This window comes from Grampus griseus (assembly GCF_964374135.1).
Source record: "Grampus griseus genome assembly, chromosome: 16".
Taxonomy (NCBI): domain Eukaryota; kingdom Metazoa; phylum Chordata; class Mammalia; order Artiodactyla; family Delphinidae; genus Grampus; species Grampus griseus.
Window position 1 is genome coordinate 33,246,255 of NC_139010.1, and position 19,129 is coordinate 33,265,383.

General features: G+C 54.6%; 1 protein-coding gene across 1 annotated transcript in view; it reads left to right on the plus strand.

Annotated features, from left to right (window-relative positions):
- TSPAN14 (tetraspanin 14) overlaps positions 1 to 13,172 on the plus strand; it is a 55,043-nt gene extending 41,871 nt beyond the window's left edge. The window contains exons 3-9 of the mRNA XM_082674311.1: positions 1,423 to 1,473; positions 3,217 to 3,363; positions 4,898 to 5,068; positions 7,063 to 7,188; positions 8,491 to 8,535; positions 10,335 to 10,454; positions 11,554 to 13,172. Coding sequence (XP_082530437.1) covers positions 1,423 to 1,473; positions 3,217 to 3,363; positions 4,898 to 5,068; positions 7,063 to 7,188; positions 8,491 to 8,535; positions 10,335 to 10,454; positions 11,554 to 11,625 — 732 coding nt within the window. The 3' untranslated portion in view covers positions 11,626 to 13,172. The remainder of the gene's footprint in view (positions 1 to 1,422; positions 1,474 to 3,216; positions 3,364 to 4,897; positions 5,069 to 7,062; positions 7,189 to 8,490; positions 8,536 to 10,334; positions 10,455 to 11,553) is intronic.
- Positions 13,173 to 19,129: the final 5,957 nt, after the last annotated feature.

The window sequence follows — 19,129 nt, forward strand, 5'->3', positions numbered from 1 at the left end:
CTTTTCTTTGATATTCCTCAATCTTGAGAGAAACAGGGGCGGGACGAGAAAGGGAATAAAGTTGTGGATAGAGAGGTTAATCATCAACTTGTCAGGGAACTCTGTTTCAGAGGAACTCGGTTTCAGAGGGACTCGGTTTCAGAGTTTTGGTCCTGGCCCTCTCGGCTCGCGTGCTGCTTTGTTAGGTGGGGGAATCAGGTCTTGGCAGGACTCCATCACTTGGGGTCCACAGACTGCTGTGGGAACCCGCAGTAAGGAGTCTGAGAACCCTCTGAAATTCCCTCCAAAACATTGGGCATGTGCACATTTTCTGAAAGTGGCCTGTGACCCAGAGGAGGTTGGGAACTCCGGGGCTTTCTCTGAAGGCCCTTCTTCCGAGTGCAGCCTGCTCGGGCTTGCAGTGAAGTAGACAGGAGTATCCTAAAGCTGGGGAATACACTTGGGAAAGTTGCAGCCACAGAGAACCTTGCCCTGTTGTTTACCGAGAGGTCCTGATAAACGGCAGCAAAATGCCAGCAGCGTATAAAGCAGTTAAGCAGAAAGATGCGGGGCTGCTTAGTTTGTAGAGGCCACGTGGTGTCTGTTTTCTATGAAACAATCCTCCGGGGTGTAGGAATCTGTGGAGTGTATTTGGGGGTCCCTTTTTGTCATGGTGCACGTGAGGCACCTTAGCCCCGGTGGGTTCCTGTGTGTAGGAGGTCAGGTTTGGGGGCACTGCTTTTCTGGGGTGAGCACTTGGCCTGGTGCAGGCTTCTTTTAGTTCGGTAACATAACCTGGCATTTCCTGAGCGCAGGCATGCCCTGCAGTGCCGAGTGTAGGCACCACAGTGAGGAGCCTGAGCCTTGCCAGCAGATGGCCTGGGCGGCTGCTTGTCTGTGCTTGGAGTCTGTCTCCGGGGCTGGAGGCCCGAGGCGGGCGGCACAGGGGGTGCTCTGTCCTAGGCAGGGCTTCGCCTGCACTGGGAGCCCATGAAGGCTCCTGGGGCAGCCATCATGAGGGGTGATGTCTTCTTACACACCAGAGAGTGCATTGAAATGAGTAGGGGGCTTGTGGAATGGGGAAGAAATGGGGCGTGGCCTGACGTCTCTAACTCCACAGTCTCTCCTGGACAGAGTCTGCTCCGAGATCTTTGTCTCTGCTCTCCAGAGCATGGGGACCTCTGGGGTTGAAGGAATTGGTCCCAATGGTCTGGGAAGATAGGTGTGGGTTATCTGAAGAGCCTCACCGTCCTGTTGTGCTGGTGTAGAGTCCCTGTCATCTGCAGGGGCCAAGGGGGCCGCCTTGCCCTGGTTCTGCCCAGCCTGGACACGAGCCAGGAACACGCCCTGACTAGCAGTGTGGTCCCTCCTATGAGAAGCATGTTCGTGGAGCTGGTTTCTGACCTACCTTTCTCTCTCTCTCTTCCCGCTGTGCCTGCTCAGTTGGCTGGAGTTGTCTTCCTGGGTGTCGGACTATGGGCGTGGAGCGAAAAGGTAGGTGTGACTGTCACTAGGACCCTGAGCATCAGTCCGCCAGGTTTGTTTGTCCCTTCCTCCAAACTCCTCCCTGACGAGGTTCGTAGTCATTAATCTTTACAGAGCCGGCTCTTGGAAGTTACTGAACTTCTGATGAAAACTCCTGGGGTCCTGCTGCTGGCCCTGTTTCCCCGTGGTAGGGTCGCTGCTAGAGGTCAAGGTTGGGCTGGTTGGGATTTTGAGCCCTGTGAGTGTGGGGAGCCCTCTCTCCTGTTCCCAGAAGCTCTGAGTCACCCTGGGGCATGTCTACAGCTGTGTCCAGGGCAGGCGTGGGGCTACCTTCTGGAATGGGTCCTGTCTGTGCCTCTGGGAGCCAGCAGGACCCTGAACACAGTTGTGTTGATTCCTGAAGCTCTTGTTCTCGTCCACGGGAAGGACCCCTGAGTCAGGGAGCAGGACTCTGGGACGTGCCCCCTGGGCGCCCTGTAGGCACCTTTGAATCTCCTTGCCCAGCCTGTAGAGGAGAGAGGAGGAGAGAAGACCAGGCTCTTACTGTCCGGAAGGACAAGGGGCAGTTGGAACTCCAAGGATGGGACTAGACTGGGTGTGGGCAGGGTGGAGCTTTGGTGCCACATTTTGCTCTGCAGGTAGGTGGGCGCTGGGGAAGTAGAGAGACCAGGCTGGAAACAGTGGGAGCTAAAGCTTCCTCTCGAGTCTCAGGCCCAGGGCCCTCTGTTCCTTCAGTGGAATCTCTTTCTGCTTTCAGGAGGAGGAGACAGGAGCGCTTAGGTCTGTGGGCTTTCTTGCCATGGCCTTAGGAACTGGATAAGGTCTGCCTTTGGGTTTGGGCCCCTTTAAGAGCTTGTAGTGCAATGTCACTTTGCCCTAGTGACCAAGAAGCTGGTGCAAACCATGACTCGTAGTGCCACCGTGTGACCGCCTCCGGAACAGCAGCATCTCAGCCAACGGAGCCCTGAGCCTAGGCCGGGCTACCCTGGCTCCCTGATTCTAGCTGGGTGCCTGGTCCGGCTGCTCTTTTCTCCATCCTCCTTTGAATCCTGTAGAACTGCTCTGTCCATTTCAGTTGCCATTAGCCAGATATGACTAATTATATCTAAATTAATTAAAATGAAATACAAATTAAAATTCAGTTCTTTAGTTCCACCAGGCCACATTTCAAGTGCTCAGTAGCACATGTGACCAGTGGCTACCATTGTGAACAGTGCAGATATAGAACATCTACATCATCACAGAAAGTTAGTGGATGGCGCTGCCTTCGCCTGTCCTTGGCGGGTGTGCTGTTCACAAGCGTGTTCATGTTGAAGCTGTTTTCATCTCAGGATAGTGGGGTGCTCCATGAATTGAGTGCCACGTCAACCACCAGATGGCCAGAGGCCAGGGCCCTGGGGTGCCCTTGACCACGGACCAGAGGGCCCCTCAGGGCCTCTTCCACCCCAGGCCTGGCGTCAGTACCCTGCAGGCTACAAAAGAAGTGTGGGGTCTGCCTGGGAGGCGGTCACAGCCTAGATGGAGACCAGGAACGGGAGAGTGGCTGGGGGCTGACGTAGGCAAAGATCTACTGGGCAGAGGGGCCTCTGAGGGGGCAGGTGGGGAGGGGCCGTGCCATGCCGTGGCTTTTAATGACAAGACTGAGCCTTGGAAGGCGGGTCCCTGTCCTCATTTAGGTCCGGACACAGCCCCCCAGGGCACCCTCGACTCTCTTTGAAGCTGATGTTACCCTGCTTTCTCTGCCTCTTTCAGGGGGTGCTGTCCGACCTCACCAAAGTGACCCGGATGCATGGCATTGACCCTGTGGTTCTGGTGCTGATGGTGGGCGTGGTGATGTTCACGCTGGGTTTCGCTGGCTGTGTGGGGGCCCTGCGGGAGAACATCTGCCTGCTCAACTTTGTGAGTGGCCCTAGATACGTGGGTGGGAGGAGATGGGGAGGTAGGGGTGTGGGCTCTGCCGGGCAGGCCTAGCCCTTATCTGGGGGGTGGGTAGCAGCTCTTATGAGCCTCCCCCAGGATCTGGCAGTGGGGGGAGGAGGCAGCCCTTGGTGCCCTGCTGCCTAACGAAAGGTAAGATTTCAGGGAACAGTCAGATGAACCAGATCCTCATCTCTGGAGAGGCTGGGCCCCTCTGGATTTTATCTCCTAGTGGGCAGAGTCGGCTGCTCCCTGGCCTGCTCTCCTCCCCTTCCCTTGCCTTTCATCTCCCTTAAGAAGTTCCAGTTGTTTGTTTGCTACTCACCTTTGCCCTTCCTGGCTAAGATCAAAAGATGTCAGTAATGTTAGGAAATCTTTTCCCTCCTCCAGGGTGTGTGAAACTGTTGGCTGTGCAATGCAGAATCCTTAATTTCCTGGCAGAACTTCGAGTTACTAAGAGTTTAGTTTTATACTTAGGTACACATTCATTTTGAAATGCATTCAGCTAAAATTAAATAGCACCTGGTGGGGAAAACACATAATTGTGTTTTGCACTATAGTTTTTGTTGAATTTATTAGATCAAGCCTTTTTTTCTGGGCTTCATTTAGAAAGCAAAACACGTGGGCTTTTTCTCATTGTTTTTTCTCTTAAAGATTATGTTTGGTTACCTTGCTTCTCTATGAATGGAGATTTCATTCTGGAGGGCCTTATGTGTGTATATGTTTGTACATGTGCCTGTCTTATTTTGAGATATTGTTGGTTGTTGCATAGCTGCTTAGTGTGCTGTATGGCCAGTGATAACGGCTGTGATAACTTGAGCTCTACAGGCTGGAGCCCCACCTTGATGGGAGGGGGTGTGTACCTGTGACTGCAGTGGCCTTTACAGAATTCCACCACTATTGTGGCCAGGGACAGCTCTGCTTCTGCAGAGGTTTTTATGCAGTTGACTATCATATACACACATACAGAGTAGGTACTGATAACGTTAGCAACTCCAGAGTTGTAAAGAGCCCTGCCAGGGAACTCAGATGTCCTGTATCTAAAGTATGTAACCCGAGTGAACCTCAGCTTCCTTATCCCTAAAGTAGGAGTAACAAGTTTCTAGCAACTGGGATGGTTGTATGTGCGAGGAGAGTGGTCAGATAGCGTGTCTGGAGCACAGTCTCTGCCCTGAAGGAGCTGATACCTGGTGGGGTAGGATAGCCATTCATTCCCGTGATGGAGTTTCCTTGGAGTGGGGGCTACTTCATAGGAGGTGGTTGGTACATTGTCTTGGAGCTTTCTCATACTTTCACTCATCTGACTCTTACCAACAATGCAGCAGTGTGAGTAAGGATGAGTTGCCCAGAGTACCCAGCTAATAACGTGGGATTCCCCAGACTCCAACGTGGGTCTCTTGGGTGCCGAGCTCGTGCTGTTCGCAGCAGGCAGAGGTTCTGGGTCGGGCAAGGATGCGCGTCTGGCTGGGAGGCCAGAGGTGTAGTGACTTCTGCTCCCGTGCTTGTCCCCCTGCAGTTCTGCAGTGCCATTGTGCTCATCTTTTTCCTGGAGCTGGCCGTGGCCGTGCTGGCCTTCCTGTTCCAGGACTGGGTGAGGGACCGGTTCCGGGAGTTCTTCGAGAGCAACATCAGATCCTACCGGGATGACATTGACCTGCAGAACCTCATCGACTCCCTTCAGAAAGCTGTAAGCACCACCTTCTCCCTGATAGAGCTTGGCTTTTCTGGCTTCAGTCTGTGTGCATGGCTCGGGGGCCAGGCTGGTGGGGAACACTGGGCCTTCCCTTCTCAGCTCTGCCCACAGCCGGGAGGCCAGGGGAGGTGCTCCCCCCCCGACTCTGGTCAGGTTAGCTTTGTCTGCTTGTGGTTGCTGGCGGGCCAGGCTTGCTCTCAGGGCGCCCTCCCCCATTTGCTTTGGGCAGGCAGTCCAGCTGCACCCACGGCCACCCTACCCTCTACCCGCGCAGGGCCCGGGTCTCTCCAGCCCTGGCCACGCAGGCGGCTGCAGTCTCCTAGATGCTGTGTGTGCTGAGGGGTAGAGCTGGGCGTGTGACTCCCCGACTGAGGCTATTCTTGTCCCCTTCCTCCTTGGGACCTTTTCCCCTTCCTGTTTGGGAGGGCAGAGCTGCCTGGAGGAAGGTTCTTCAGATGGAGAGGAATGTGACCTCCCTGGACTCTGTTCCTGGGGGTTTGTCTAAGCAGTCCCAGGCCGTGGCCTTTTCTCTGTCAGGCCTTCCTCCCCCTTGTGTGTGGCTGTACCTGGAGGCTGGGACCACTGCTGTCCCCCATCCCTGCCACCCCTCCCGCCCCCCCCGGCCCCAGGAGAAACCAGCTCCCCACCATGCCAGCCTGTGCAAGGCTGTTGTTTGATCTGTGCTCTGCCAGAAAGCCTAGCTTCCTCAGGAACTTTCTATATGGAACCCTTTTGTTCTGAGGAGAAAATAGAAGAGCATTAAAAATAACTATGAGCTATTCTCCTCATTAACCAGAACTTGTTTACCCCTTATTTCACGTATTGTAGGATCCCTCAAAACCCATTTATGTGATCAGAGATCCTTCCTGTGTCGTTAGATCCTTCCTCTGTTGTTAGATCTCTTCCGTGTTCGTCTGCGAAAGTCCCCATCCCACCCTCTGCTGACATCACTGCCTCCTGTGCCTTTTCCTTTTCTGTTCAAGGCTGCCATTCTCTCTTCACTTCCACATAACCTTGGGCTTGCTGGTGTCAAGGATGCCAAGGCGGTTCCTCTCTGCACTGGCCTCAACGACATTGTAGTTTTCTCCACTGCCTTCCTCTCCTTTTAAAAAATACCTTTCCTTAGAGATTCAGTAAATGATGGAGCTTCCTCATGGTAGAATATCAGGTAGTCGTTAGAGCACCTGGAACCACGGAGGACAGGGCAGGGGAGGCGGGATTTTTACCTTAGAACCGAAAGTGAAGCCAAAATCCTGGTTGTGGGCCTGTGATTACGGCCATAACCGTGAGACCTGTAAGGGCAAGTGTGAAAACGACATCTGCTCTCGGATTGGGATGCCACTGACGTCACAGTGCCGCTTTCACTGTGTTTGGTTGTACGATTTTTTAGACAAATGGGGTTTTTCTTTGCTGCTTCACCAGATAGTGGGGGGTTCTGGGAAGGGAGGGTGGAGACCCCGGGTCAGGGGCAGAGCTTTGCTTGCGTTACCTTTCACCCCAGCCATAACTCTCCTTGGGAGTAGACTTCAGCAGCTGTTTCCTGTAAAGAGGCACGAAAGGTGACTGGGGTCAGCTTGGACCTTTCCTGGGGAGGAAAGCACACTGCCCACAAAGAGGTGTTCTCTCGGCGGGCAGTAGAGGACCACATCAGAAGGAGAGCGAGAAGCCCGCTCTCCCGGGTTGAGGGTCAGTTGGAGGGGAAGGGGAAGTTCCAGGGTGAGGAGGGAGTAGAGCTGACTCCCAGGGCACTGCCGAGCCGGCCTGGTGTGTTGGGCCCAGACAGGACCTGGACACAGTTTCCTTCTTAAGGGTCCACTTGGGTCACCTCGCTCACATCTCAGTGATGGGAGGTCCGTGGGGCGGGCTTCGATTTCTCTGTGTGATACACAGAGGTGCACTGAACCCCGTGTCCCTAAGACAGACACTCTACGTGGGGCAACGACAGCCCTGGCTCAGAGCCCCGACCGTTCTCGGCTTTATGATTGCAGAACCAGTGCTGTGGGGCATATGGCCCTGAAGACTGGGACCTCAACGTCTACTTCAACTGCAGTGGCGCCAGCTACAGCCGCGAGAAGTGTGGGGTGCCCTTCTCCTGCTGTGTCCCCGACCCCGCGGTGAGTCTGCCCAAGCATGGACGGTCCCTCTGGAGCGGAGCAGTTCCTGCCTCCCTGAGGGCTCTGGCTTCTTCTCTTCTGCGGATGGATTGAGTGCCCGGCTCCCCCTCCACTCGCCTCAGGGCTCTTGCAGCTCTGAAATCCTATACCTATAAATTCCATAAATGTTTTTGCATGGCCCACCCTGGCTCTGGTGTGCTGGGTGAAGCAGGCAAAAAACAGTGGTCCCCCTCCCGTGAGGGGCTCTCACTCAGGGCCGCCTGGACAAGATGCTGTGAATATAATGAGGCCTGGTCTCCTTTCTCTGGAGAAAACAAACACTCAGTCCTCCGAAGCCCTGGGCGGTGGCATACATCGCCATCCGGGGGTGGTGCAGAATTCTTTCACCGTTCTTTCTTCTTCACCTGTCTTCATCCCCAGGCCACAGACCACATCCTTGGGTTCCAGAAACTGAGCTCTTCGGTGCCCCCCGCCCCATTTTTTTGGCCACGCTGCACGGCTTATGGGATCTTAGTTCCCTGACCAGGGATTGAACCTGGCGCCACAACAGTGAAAGCGCCGAGTCCTAACCAATGGACTGTCAGGGAATTCCCTTGGGTGTCCTTGAAGGAGCACTGAATGTTTGCCCAAACCTAGCCTGAGCAGAAGGGAGCCCCTACGGCCGTCAGTACCATCACACTGCCTGGTGCTGGGCCACGGGGCTCTAGGCGCGTTCCCCAGCCCGGGAGGGGTTCAGGTCTGCAGAGGCTGCACAGCGGTGTCTGACCTCTCCACCGTGACTGTGAAATCTTTAGCAAGTGTAGCTTTTCCCTTCTAGCTCAGAGATTGGCAGACTACAACCCCTGCACCAGATCTGGCCTGCTGTCTGTTTTTGGATGACTTGTGAGCCATGAATGGTTTCAGCCGTTTTAAGTGGTTGAAAATAAATCAAAAGAAGGATAATATTTTGTGCCACGTGAAAATCATGAAATTCAAACTTCAGTGTCCATAAATAAAGTTTTATTGAAATACAGCCATACCTGTTCATTTACATATTGTCAATGGCCGCCTTCATGCTACAACAGCAGAGTTGAATAGTAGCTACGTAGGTGGGTTTGAAATATTTACTATCTTGCCCTTCACACAAAAAATTTGCCAACCTTTGTCCTAGCATGGAAGGTTAGTTGGCAGCATGATGGAATGGCATGAGCTGTAATGGAATTGGTGCAGGTGTTTGCTGGTGTTTGGTTGTGACTTTTCTAGAGCTTTCTACCACCGGCTTCTGGAGCACAAAAATGACTAATCTTTCTGCTTTTCTTACAGCAAAAAGTTGTGAACACACAGTGTGGCTATGATGTCAGGACTCAGGTGAGAGCTCCAATGCATATGACTTTGAATTCTTCAGGTTTATTCTCTAGGGTCCACCTTCCCGATTTAGCACAAGTGCAAACTGGAGTGGGAAAGCCAGGGGAGACTAAGCTCAGAGAGGCCACCGAAGCTGGGAACCAGGCAAGCGGGAGCACACGGCCACACACACGCCTTCCCTGAGCCGCTGGCAAGACGAGATTCATGGGAACAGTAATGGGTGTGATTTCAAGCTCTGTGAACCACAGTCACAAAATCTAGCAGTTGCTACGTTAGTGGAAAGAAGATGGATGAAAGTTTGGGGGAACAAAGGCGACATGTTTAAGAGACCCTTGGGGTCCCAGGAGGTGTCTGTTATGTAGGGGTTCAGGGTGGAGTTGCAGGAGGCACATGGCTTGGTCCAGCCGCCATTATGGAGGCCATGCTGACAGGAAGGGAGATAGGCTCAGGGCAGGAGCAGGGCTCAGCCCTCTAAGGGCTTCCTCAGGCCGTACGGAGTGTGCTCTTGCACGTGAAGAGGCGAGGACCCACCCCAGTCCTTGCTCTGGTGGCCTCTGGTGATGTGAATGACAGCTGTTCTGAAGGAGAGGGATCTCGGGGAAACTGCAGGCACCCTGCTGTTGGCCGTGGACACTAGGGATGTGACCCTCCAGGCTGGGAAACCTCAACTCCCTCTGCAGTGAGCTCCGCTTCATAGCAGTGGGCCTATGTCAGCATCAGCTTCTTCAGTGACCAATTTCCTCGCCACTTGCATCAGTTGCTAGGGCTGCTGTAAAAAAGTACCCAGGCCCTGCGGCTAAAATAACAGAGATTTAATTTTCTCATAGTTCTGGAGGTTAGAAGTCTGAGGTCAAGGCCTCAGCAGTGTTGGTCCCTTCTGAGGCCAACTCCTTGGCTTGGATGGTGCCTCCTCTTCCCTGTGTCCTCACATGGGCTTCCCTCTGTGTCTGTCTGTGTCCTAATCTCTTCTCACGAGGACACCAGTGTTATTGGATTAGGGCCAACTCCAATGACCTCATTGTAATTTATTTACCTCTTTAAACGGCCTCTCTCCAAATACAGTCACATTCTGAGGTCTTGGGGGGTTAAGACTTCAACATAGGAATTTTAGGGGGACATAATTCAGCCCCTAACACTGCTAATGAATGAATGTTCCGTCAGTGTTTCATGGGTGAGGCTGATAGGGGAGGGGGGCCGGGGCTGACTGCTGTGTTCGGGGTGGGTGAGGACACGGTGTCTGCCGAGGCCACATCCCTGTGTGCTGACTGAGCCTCCGCTAGGGTCGACTTCAGCCTGTTCCTGCTGGCTCTGCTTCTTGGAGCCAGGCTCACCTGGGCTCGGGGGCACACTCGGAGAAGCCATTGTCCCTTCCCTCTCCTGACTCAAAAGACGCTGAACCCTCTTTCCCCAGTTTCTCTCTTTAAGGCACATTTTCCTTCCCCAAGCCCTCATCCCCCTCCCCTTTCTCCAGACGTGGGCTGTGGAGGTGTGTTGAACAAGCTGACCTTGAAATGTGTGGAGGCCCTAAGAGAAAGGGGTTAAAGATCACAGCCAGGGAGCCTTTGCTTAGACAGGTTACAAAATGCGAACTGCCCGGGGAGGGGCAGAGACCGAGGCAAATAGACGTGTTTCTCCTGGAGAGTTCTGTCTGTCCGTCTGTCCTCGGCACCAGCCTCCCGGATCCCTCATTCCCCCCCAGCCCCGCCGAGCTTTGCTCTGCCCCCGGCGGGAGCCCTCTGGGGATCCAGGGTGGGGACGGCCTGCGTGTCTCGGGCTCAGGCCGCTGTCCTGTTTCCCTGCAGCTGAAGAGCAAATGGGACGAGTCCATCTTCACGAAAGGCTGTATCCAGGCGCTGGAGGGGTGGCTCCCACGGAACATCTACATCGTGGCCGGCGTCTTCATCGCCATCTCACTGCTGCAGGTTTGCCCCCGCTGCCCTTCGTGGCTTCCTCTCCCCTTGTGGCCGCACCTGTTCCCTTGAGCCAGATTTTACACTGGGAAAGATGCCGGTGGCCGAGGGCGCGTGAGGCCCAGGGTGAGTAGGCTGCTGAGTGTCTCCCGGGAGAAGAACTGGTGGGAGAAAGTCAAGAATTCAGTGAATCAGAAAAACCAGGAGTTTTTCCAGGGTTGCCCAGGGCTGGGAGGAGAAGCCGGCAGCCCCCCAGGCAGCCTCGGCGGCAGCGGAGGCTGCTGCTCTGTGGAAAACCCACCATTTAGAAAATGTTCAGCTCTGACCTTGCCTTGAAGAGGGTGACTGGGGTGGACTCGGGGTCACCAGCCATCCACGCACCTTTTTCCTCCTTCACTCAGTGGTTGACTGATCTCAAAGGAAGGCCGAGAGACAGAAGCATCTGGAAAAAGAAAGAAAAAAATTTACTTGCAAAACAGGCAAGGATCTCTTACTTCAGAAGGCCTGGCCCATCAGCTACCAGCCACAAGAGGGATTGAAAGTGGGGGGTGAGGGGAGCAGAATTCCTCAGGTCACCAAGTTCACATTAGTCTGTTTCTGGTAGGAAAAGATCAGCCTTCCCACGTGATTATCCTGGTCACTGAGGTCGGGGTGTAGCTTCAGACACCAGCATGGCCCAAATCGGGGACAGTCTTGTTTTTATGGTGGAATCCAGGTTTGCAGGAAACATTCGAGATTTGGTATTTGGGGAATCAGAACCAGTCAGGGTGACCCTGTCATTTTCCGTTTCACCCCGGGTACAAAGCGAGTCGCGGCCTGTGATATGGGATGTGCGTGGTCATGTTGTAGGCAGGGCAGAACGTCCGTTTTGCTTCTGTGGTGCCTGCTGTTTGCCCCTTCAAGGCTTTAGGGAAGATCCCACTGTTTTTCACGCAGCAAAGCAGAGCCCGGGCTCATTTGTTTTAACTGTGGGTTGGTCTCGTTTGGCCACGTACCCAGTTGCAGCCTCTGCGGGTGGGCGTGGAGGTGATGGGAAGTGCGGGGTGCCCTGCCCCACCTCCCCCTCGGCCCCGATGCTGACGGCCGCTGCCTCTGCCGGCTTTGTTGTCAGATATTTGGCATTTTCCTGGCGAGGACCCTGATCTCGGACATTGAGGCAGTGAAGGCAGGCCACCACTTCTGAGGAGCCACAGGTGGGCGAGCAGAGCTGAGCCACGCCGTGGAGGCCGAAGCCCTTCACCGCCATCAACTTCACGTCCAGAGGGAGAGAAACGGACACACCCAGCCCGAGCCAGCACCCCGCCTTCAGCATCCGCGTGACATGATCTCTGTTTCTGCTTGCTGGTGCTGGAGACCCAGGGGCCCCCTCGCACCTGCACAGACTTGTGACCAGCAGCCCCGCTGGGGTCTGCCTGGAATCAGAGGATATGTCTTTAAGTGGGGGAGGTGACTCTGAGGGACAGACGGCTCTGGTGGCTGCACCCTGGCCTCCTCACCGCTCATGTCATTGGTGCTGGCCTAGGGGGCAGCCACACCTTCTGTGGCCCTCTGAGTGCCGGGGGGGGGCCCGCAGTGTCTGCACAGGTCGGGGTGTTGGCAGGATCCTCGGCCATGTCAAGTGAAGTAAGCCTGAGCCAGTGCGGGGGCTGGTGCCACGGGAGTGCCTCGTCCGTCGTCCCCCGGCGCCCAGGGCGGGAACTGTCTCCAGCCTCAACAGCATTATGCCCTGAGGGCACGAGGGGGCAGTGGGCATGGCTCTCCTGCGGAGTCAGCTCTCCTTTTCCTGAAGTGTGTAAATAGTTTATTTATAGGGCAAGAATGTTCTCACACCACATCTTCATTTCCTCTGGCATTCTCCTCTCAACAGCCTTACGCGGCGTCTGGGACTGACGCCGTCCCTTTCAGTTCCCTTGAGTGTTCCACGAACCAGCTCCAGCAGCTTCTCCATATCACCCCTAGTAACCCAGCTGCACATACATGCTCCCCCTTCGTCTGTGCACCCCCCACATGCATACCCCCACTCCCCTCCCAACTTGGCCTCACTGTCTTCTGGTCTTGGTGCTACTGAAACTGTTACCCGGAACTTGAATCGTGATCCTGACCCTCCCCCACTGCAAGGCCGGGGAGCCCCAGCCAGAGATGGCCAGCTGGACCCCTTTGGCCAGGGCTCCTCTCCAGGCCACATGCTGAGGGCCGGCTGGCCGGCCTGGCATTCGCCTCTCCCTGGAAAGAGAAGCCCCGTAGCCAGGCCCCTGGGCCGAGCCACGGACCCCAGCCTGCAGCTGCGTAGAGGCTCAGACGTTTCGTTGCTCACTTTCATGGTGACCTTCCACCCCCTGACGGGGATATCTGTGGTCACCGTGTCCACCTTTCCTGTCAGGGCTATTGGGGGCTTGCTGTTGGAAATGAAGTCTGTCTTATGTACTGAATAACCCCCCAGGCGGAGCTGGGGCGTTCGTGCATCTTTGGCTGGTCTACACCCTAACGCCTCTCTGGCTCTCGTACCCGTTCTGTCCTCGTCGTTCAGGGATGGAGTGCCACCTTCACATACTTGCCGAAGTGTACATGCTAAACTGGTATATACTGGTGGGTGTTTGTTGACGATGTTGGTTTTGTTTTGTTTTTTTACAATTTTCTCTGTAGACTAGGGGAAGAATGCTTGTGTTTTTAGGAAGTGTGATGCTTTTCTTTGACTGCCAAACTCTTTTATGGAATATATCTTTATATTAATGCTGTTGTTGTGATTGTTTTTGTTTTGGGTCATATCAAGATGGCATTAAGCATCTCAGTGGTGAACTCGGCTGCCGAGGGAAACGGTGGGATCGGGTGTGGGTAGGCATGACGGGAAGGTAGGTGGTTGGCACAATCTGAAATAAATTTCATCGGGTGATTTTTTTTTTTAGATTCTGTGTGCCACTTTCAGTGATTCTTTGTGTGGAGGTTACACCTGGAACAAGCTGGCTTGTGGCTAAGTTATGCCCAGCTGGAAGCATAAGGTAGAACTTTGACTCCACAGGCCCGGAGGAAATGTTATTTTAGGTTATAACTGTACAGCCCCAGGCAGTAAGGTCCAGGCAAAAGAGCTTGGGGACACTGGGTTGGAATCTGGGCACTGCCACTGCATGAGCTGTGTGTCTTAGACCTGCTGGCCCATCTGTGGAGGAGGTTAGTGGCAGTGCCAGGTACCTCTGACCCAGGCTGCCCTGGGGGAGTCGGTGGCCCCAGGCCCTCACCGCTGGTGTGTGGGCACCAACAGCTCCTGCTGTCCCATCTATTCACGTGGACCTGGTGGCTGGACCCCTTGCAAGTGTCTTCACAGGTCACAGCCCAGTTCAGGGTGAAGTCTAGCTGTGACTTTTTCAGAGTTTGGGTTTGTTTTCCAATTAGTTTACGAAACTTGCTGGCCACTTTCAGCCATCTCATCTGACTCTGAGTTGGATGAGAATAGAAAAGAAGTGCAGGATAAGGGATGCTCACGTGGCATCTCCAGCACACTGGGCTCCCTCCATGGAGCCGCAGTGCAGCCCTCCCAGTCGCTCCCTGCCCAGCCTACCCTGAGTCTCCAGCCACTCCCTGTCCCCTCAGACTGGGATAGAGGCCAGCCTGTGCCTCTGCACTTCCCCTCCTGGCCCCCCATACACTCTCGCTTTGAAGTTTCAGGGTCTTTGCTCATCCTTCCTGTGACCCTCCTGCCCACCTCCTCCTGGGGCTTCTGCACTGTTATCTTTCCCACCTGCTGTCCTCGCCCCATCCCACATATCCCCATCCCAGAAAGCTTGCCTTGGCCCTCTTGCCCTCTTACCGGCCCACGCCCCACCACTGCTTTCCTTCCCAGGCGGCTGCTCGTCCGGGCTCTGTCCCCCTCCCACCACCACCCAGTACTCTCCTCACTTGACTGAAAGCCACACACCCCAATCACCGGCCACACACCCCAATCACCGGCCTCCATGACTCTCTTGGCCTCTGCAGCACCTGGCACTCTGGACCACCCCATCCTCAAAGTCCTCTGCTGCCGCCAGGGCTCTCAGGTCTCTCCGGCCCATCCTTGTCCCACCTTCAGCTGTACCTGCCAGGGCTCACCTGTCTCCTGGGGCTCCCGTGCCCCCAAGGCAGGGCTGTGAGCCGGGCAGGAAAGCCATCTGTGCTGGTGCATGAGACTGTGCTTCTCCACATAAATAACAATAAAAATTAATGGATCCAGAACTTCCTGGAACGTAGGAAGTACACAGAGTACCTAACACTTAAAAACTGATTGTCTGGCTTTCCTGGTGGCGCAGTGGTTGAGTGTCCGCCTGCCGATGCGGGAGACACGGGTTTGTGCCCCGGTCCGGGAAGATTCCACATGCCGCGGAGCAGCTTGGCCCGTGAGCCATGGCCGCTGAGCCTGCGCGTCCGGAGCCTGTGCTCCACAACGGGAGAGGCCACAACAGTGAGAGGCCCACGTACCGCAAAAAAAAAAAAACAGATTGTCACCAGAAGAGCTCGGGGAAGCCATTTTTATGCTAAAAACATGAGGTAAGTTGCTGATCAAGGATTTGGAAGAACTGGGTTGAAACTCTGGGAGCCTCTTGCCCCTGAACCTGCACCTGCAACTAGAATAGGAGGTTGGGTGCCTGCCAGCTCCTGATTCTGAACCTCTGCTTGGCGCCTGCTGAGCAAAACCAGCACCAAGGGCACGACTGAGAAGCATCAGTGTCCTGAGGATGAGCCAGTTACTGGGCTCTGAGGCACGTCGACAAGCAGCTGGAGGAAGGGTGCGGATCCCCGTCTCTATACCTGGATTTGGGTGCCTGGTTTGGTTTGGGGGGACCTTTGCGGGAGCATGATGTCATCCCCAAGGAGCTCAGCCCCACCCTGTGCTGGAGGCCCCGGCTCTGAGCAGCAGCGCGCTCACTTCCTCGCATGGCCAGAGCTGCCGTCCACCCAGCAAGCCTGCTGGGCGGTGAGGGATCGGGCATAGCTTTCTCTTCAGGAGACACTACTTGGGGGCTGCCACTGGGGCAGTAATGGGCGTGCCTGTGAGTGTAGGCTACTGCCATCTTAGGCACCCCAGGGGAGAGCTCCCCAGAAGAGGAGGCGGGGTGAGAGGCCCGCAGAGGACGGAGGGACTCAGTCTTGGCAGTAGAGACCACCTGATCGCTTCTCGGCCAGCAAGCTCAGAGTGTGGACTGCAGAGGCACAGAGAAAGGGGAGGAGCTGTTGCCGTGGTCCCAGCACCCAGGGCATCCTCCTGCTCAGGTGTCAGGAGCTCAGCCCTGTCACCTTGTGGTCCAGGGCCCTCAGCTGTCCCCGGTGAGTGGGGTGGATGTATGACCTGCATGGGTGGGTGCTTTCTAGCTCTGGGGTCATGTGAGGTGTCTGGCCACAGGGTTTGTAGGATATGGGCCCCCAGACTGTGGTAACCTGTCCCCAGGGTTGAATCTTGGTACAGGTGCTTCCACGTGCTTGTCTGTCATCCAAGAGGATGCCTCCCAGCCTTCCAGGGCAGACTGGGCCTCTCGCAGTTCCTTTCTCCTTCATCTGGGTGCTCTCCAAAAATCCAGAGAATTATACAACTTTAGGTCCTTTTTAGCTCCTTGTAAACTCAGCAAGACCTGGCTTTTCCTCCTCAAAGGCTACAGTGAAGGTAGATTCATTCTCAGAATGCTTTTGGGGTCTCCAGGACACCTCAGGAAAACCTGATGTGGGCACTACAGAATGGCAATGGCAGTATAACTTTGGGAAGGAGAAAGTTAAGGCTACATTCAAATGGATACTGTTCTGGTGTACTTACCAACTTTAGAGACTCCAGCTTTGTAAAATGAGGAGTCTGTGTGCCTTGTAAAGGTCTGGAAGAGTTATTTCTTCACTCTGCTTTCTTCCCATGCTCTGCATCTCGTACATCAGCAGGGGCTTCAAAACCATGGCCTAGTAACTACCAAACTAAATTATCCCCTTGGACTGTAATTTTATTACCTCAAAGGGCTCTTAAACTAATCTGTTTTTTTCAGTATCCAAGCACAGAGTGTAAAAAGTATGTGTCCTGTTTTCCAGAGGCATTCACCATTAAGTACCCTCCTAGGAAATGTCCATGCATATTCAAATGAGAATTTTCCACACAAATGAGAACTGTGTTTTACAATGAGTTTTACTCGGTGTATCTCAGAAATGTTTCTCTGTGGCCGCGTACGCATCCACAGCGTGTTTTCGCAGTCCACTGCAGGACTGCCGTGAGTGAATGAACCTTGCTCTGGAACGAGGATTATGTTTACAGTCACAGGTAACAGAAAACCCAGTTGAAACTGGCCTAAACAATGAAGGGAGGCTTTTGGCTCCTGAACCTGGAAAGTCCGGGGGTGGGGTGACTTTACGGGTTTGATCCGAGTGACTCAGTGATGCCGAGGATCCGGTTTCCTTTCCCCTGTCTGCTCTGCCTGTCACAGTGTTCCCATCACCCAAGGCAGAGGGAGGCAAGACCCCACCAAGGACCGCCTTGAGCCTCTGGTGAGGACGGCATGGTGGTCCCATTGAGGGAAGCCCCCCCCCCTGCCCCAGCCCCCTGTGCTTGTCCATCCCGCTGAAACCACGTGGTGGGGAAACCAGGCTCCTATGGGAGGAGATGGACATGGGGAAGGCTGCCAACCACCCCCATTAACTCCTGTGGGTGGACGTTTCAGTTACGGGGTGTTTTGCTCTTACAAGGGCTTATGAGAACCCCACGGTATTTTGTTATTAGAATTACTTCCTAGAAGTTTTTATAAGAAAAACATGTTTTTAAACAAGTTCTCCAGGGAGGTGGGCTGGCTTCATAGTGAGCGGCTACTCGGGGCTGGTGTGTGTGACGGCGGCCTGAGCACCAGGGATGTACGGGCTGTTTCTGGGCCAAGAGGGGTAGTTGGGAGTGGTGCAGTGACGTCTCCTCCAGTAGCCTGTGGCCTGCAACAGCACAGCTTCCATAGGGAGGCTCAGCAAGGTGGCCCTGCAGTCCGCCTTTGCCTTCGGAGATACCTGGTCATGTGGGAGAGCAGTGGTTTGGGTGGCATCCCTGTGTACCGATGAAGACATGCACTGGAGATCCAGTACCACCCCGAGGTTGCCAGGGAGGGAGCTGCAGAGCCCGGCAGACCAGCCTGCGATGGGGCTTTGGGGTCCAGACGGCTCACTGCCTGGTTGCTGGAGAAGGGCAGCACACTCGGGTGGGCTCTGCCTGCCCACGTGGCCACTTCCCCAGACAGGCAGCTATGTGCCTAGACAGTGAACCCAGGGTAAGTGGGGAAGGGAGAAGAGGGGGTGTTGGCCCTGTGGGGCTGCATTCCCAGGGAGACCGGGTGGGGTTGCGGTGTATCTGTTTCCTCTGTAGCACCAGGCAGACTGCTTTGGATTAAGGATTAAGTGAGGCCTGTGCTGCAGTGGGAAGAGCACTGAGCCTGAGTTTGAGCTGGGGCTCGAAAACAAACAAAAATCACGCGCACACACGCGCAAACCCAAAACACCTTAGTGCCTCCATTTTTCATCTGTCAAGTGGAGATCATTTTATTTATTTCACAAAGTTTCTGGAACCATTTGATGAGTTCGTGTAGATGAGAGCTTGGTAAACTTGGCAGGTGTTACCGACTCCGCAGCCACCTACTACTCACTAGCCTTGTGGCCTTTAGCAAGTTACTTAAACCTCTTTGAGTCTTTTTTTTTTGTAAAATTGGGGTAAAAACACCCCAACACAGGGTTGTTTCAAGGATTAAATGGGTTGAGGTGGGTAAAGCGTTTTGACATAGGTCTAGATTACTTAGTAGGCACCCCCCAAAATTACTGCTAATGCAATTATTGAAGAAATTTTATCTGGAACTACCAGTCCCCACCAGGCTTAGCTGCCTGGGTTACGTGAAATACAGCTCAAGTTCCCAGCCAGACTGAAATGAAAAGACCCACTTCCCTGTCCTTTCAGGAGCAAGGCTTAGATCTGTGGGGAGCTCAGCAGGCATCTAGAGTTCAAGGTCTGTTTGTTTGCTCTCTGTGTCATGGGGGTGGGGAGGGGGGAGAAGGGGTTTCTTCTTGCCTGGGGTGTGGATCCTGCCAGAAATCAACACAGCCTGAGAAGTCGTTCCTGGGGCCCCCAGAGGAAGCAGAGTGGTCCTCACCTGTTGAGGGGGCCAGGCCATCTGCAGAGGCTGCCCGAGGGAGCCAACAGAGGGCCACAGCCTGCCTTCAAGGGCTCCAGGGGGGATGATCTGGGGGAGAACAGGGGTTAGAGGAGCTTGGATAGGAAAGAAGAAAGGGCTGGAATAGATGCTCTGAAACCAGCAAGATGACCTGTTTGGACAGGATGGGGAGGGTCTTGGCTGGGGAGACCCCATCTGGTCCCACTCATGGTAAGAACAACAGAGGCTCAGGGAAGTGCTGGGACCCACCCGAGGCCTCAGAGTGAGGCGCTGAGTCCAGGAGGTGGTCTGTGCATCTCCCACCTCTGACGAGTGAGGGTGTGCATCCCCGAAGCAGGGCAGCCTCAGCAGGACTGGAAGTGTGTGTGTGTGTGTGTGTGTGTGTGTGTGTGTGTGTGTGTGTGTGAGAGAGAGAGTAAGACATGTGCATGGAGCCCTGCTGTGCTAGCCCAGGCCCCCCCCCCCCCAGGAGAAAATCTTTGTGTCTAAGACCATGTGGGTTTTATTCAGAGCCCCATGTCTCCATACGCTCCTGCAGACGCGTTGAACTTG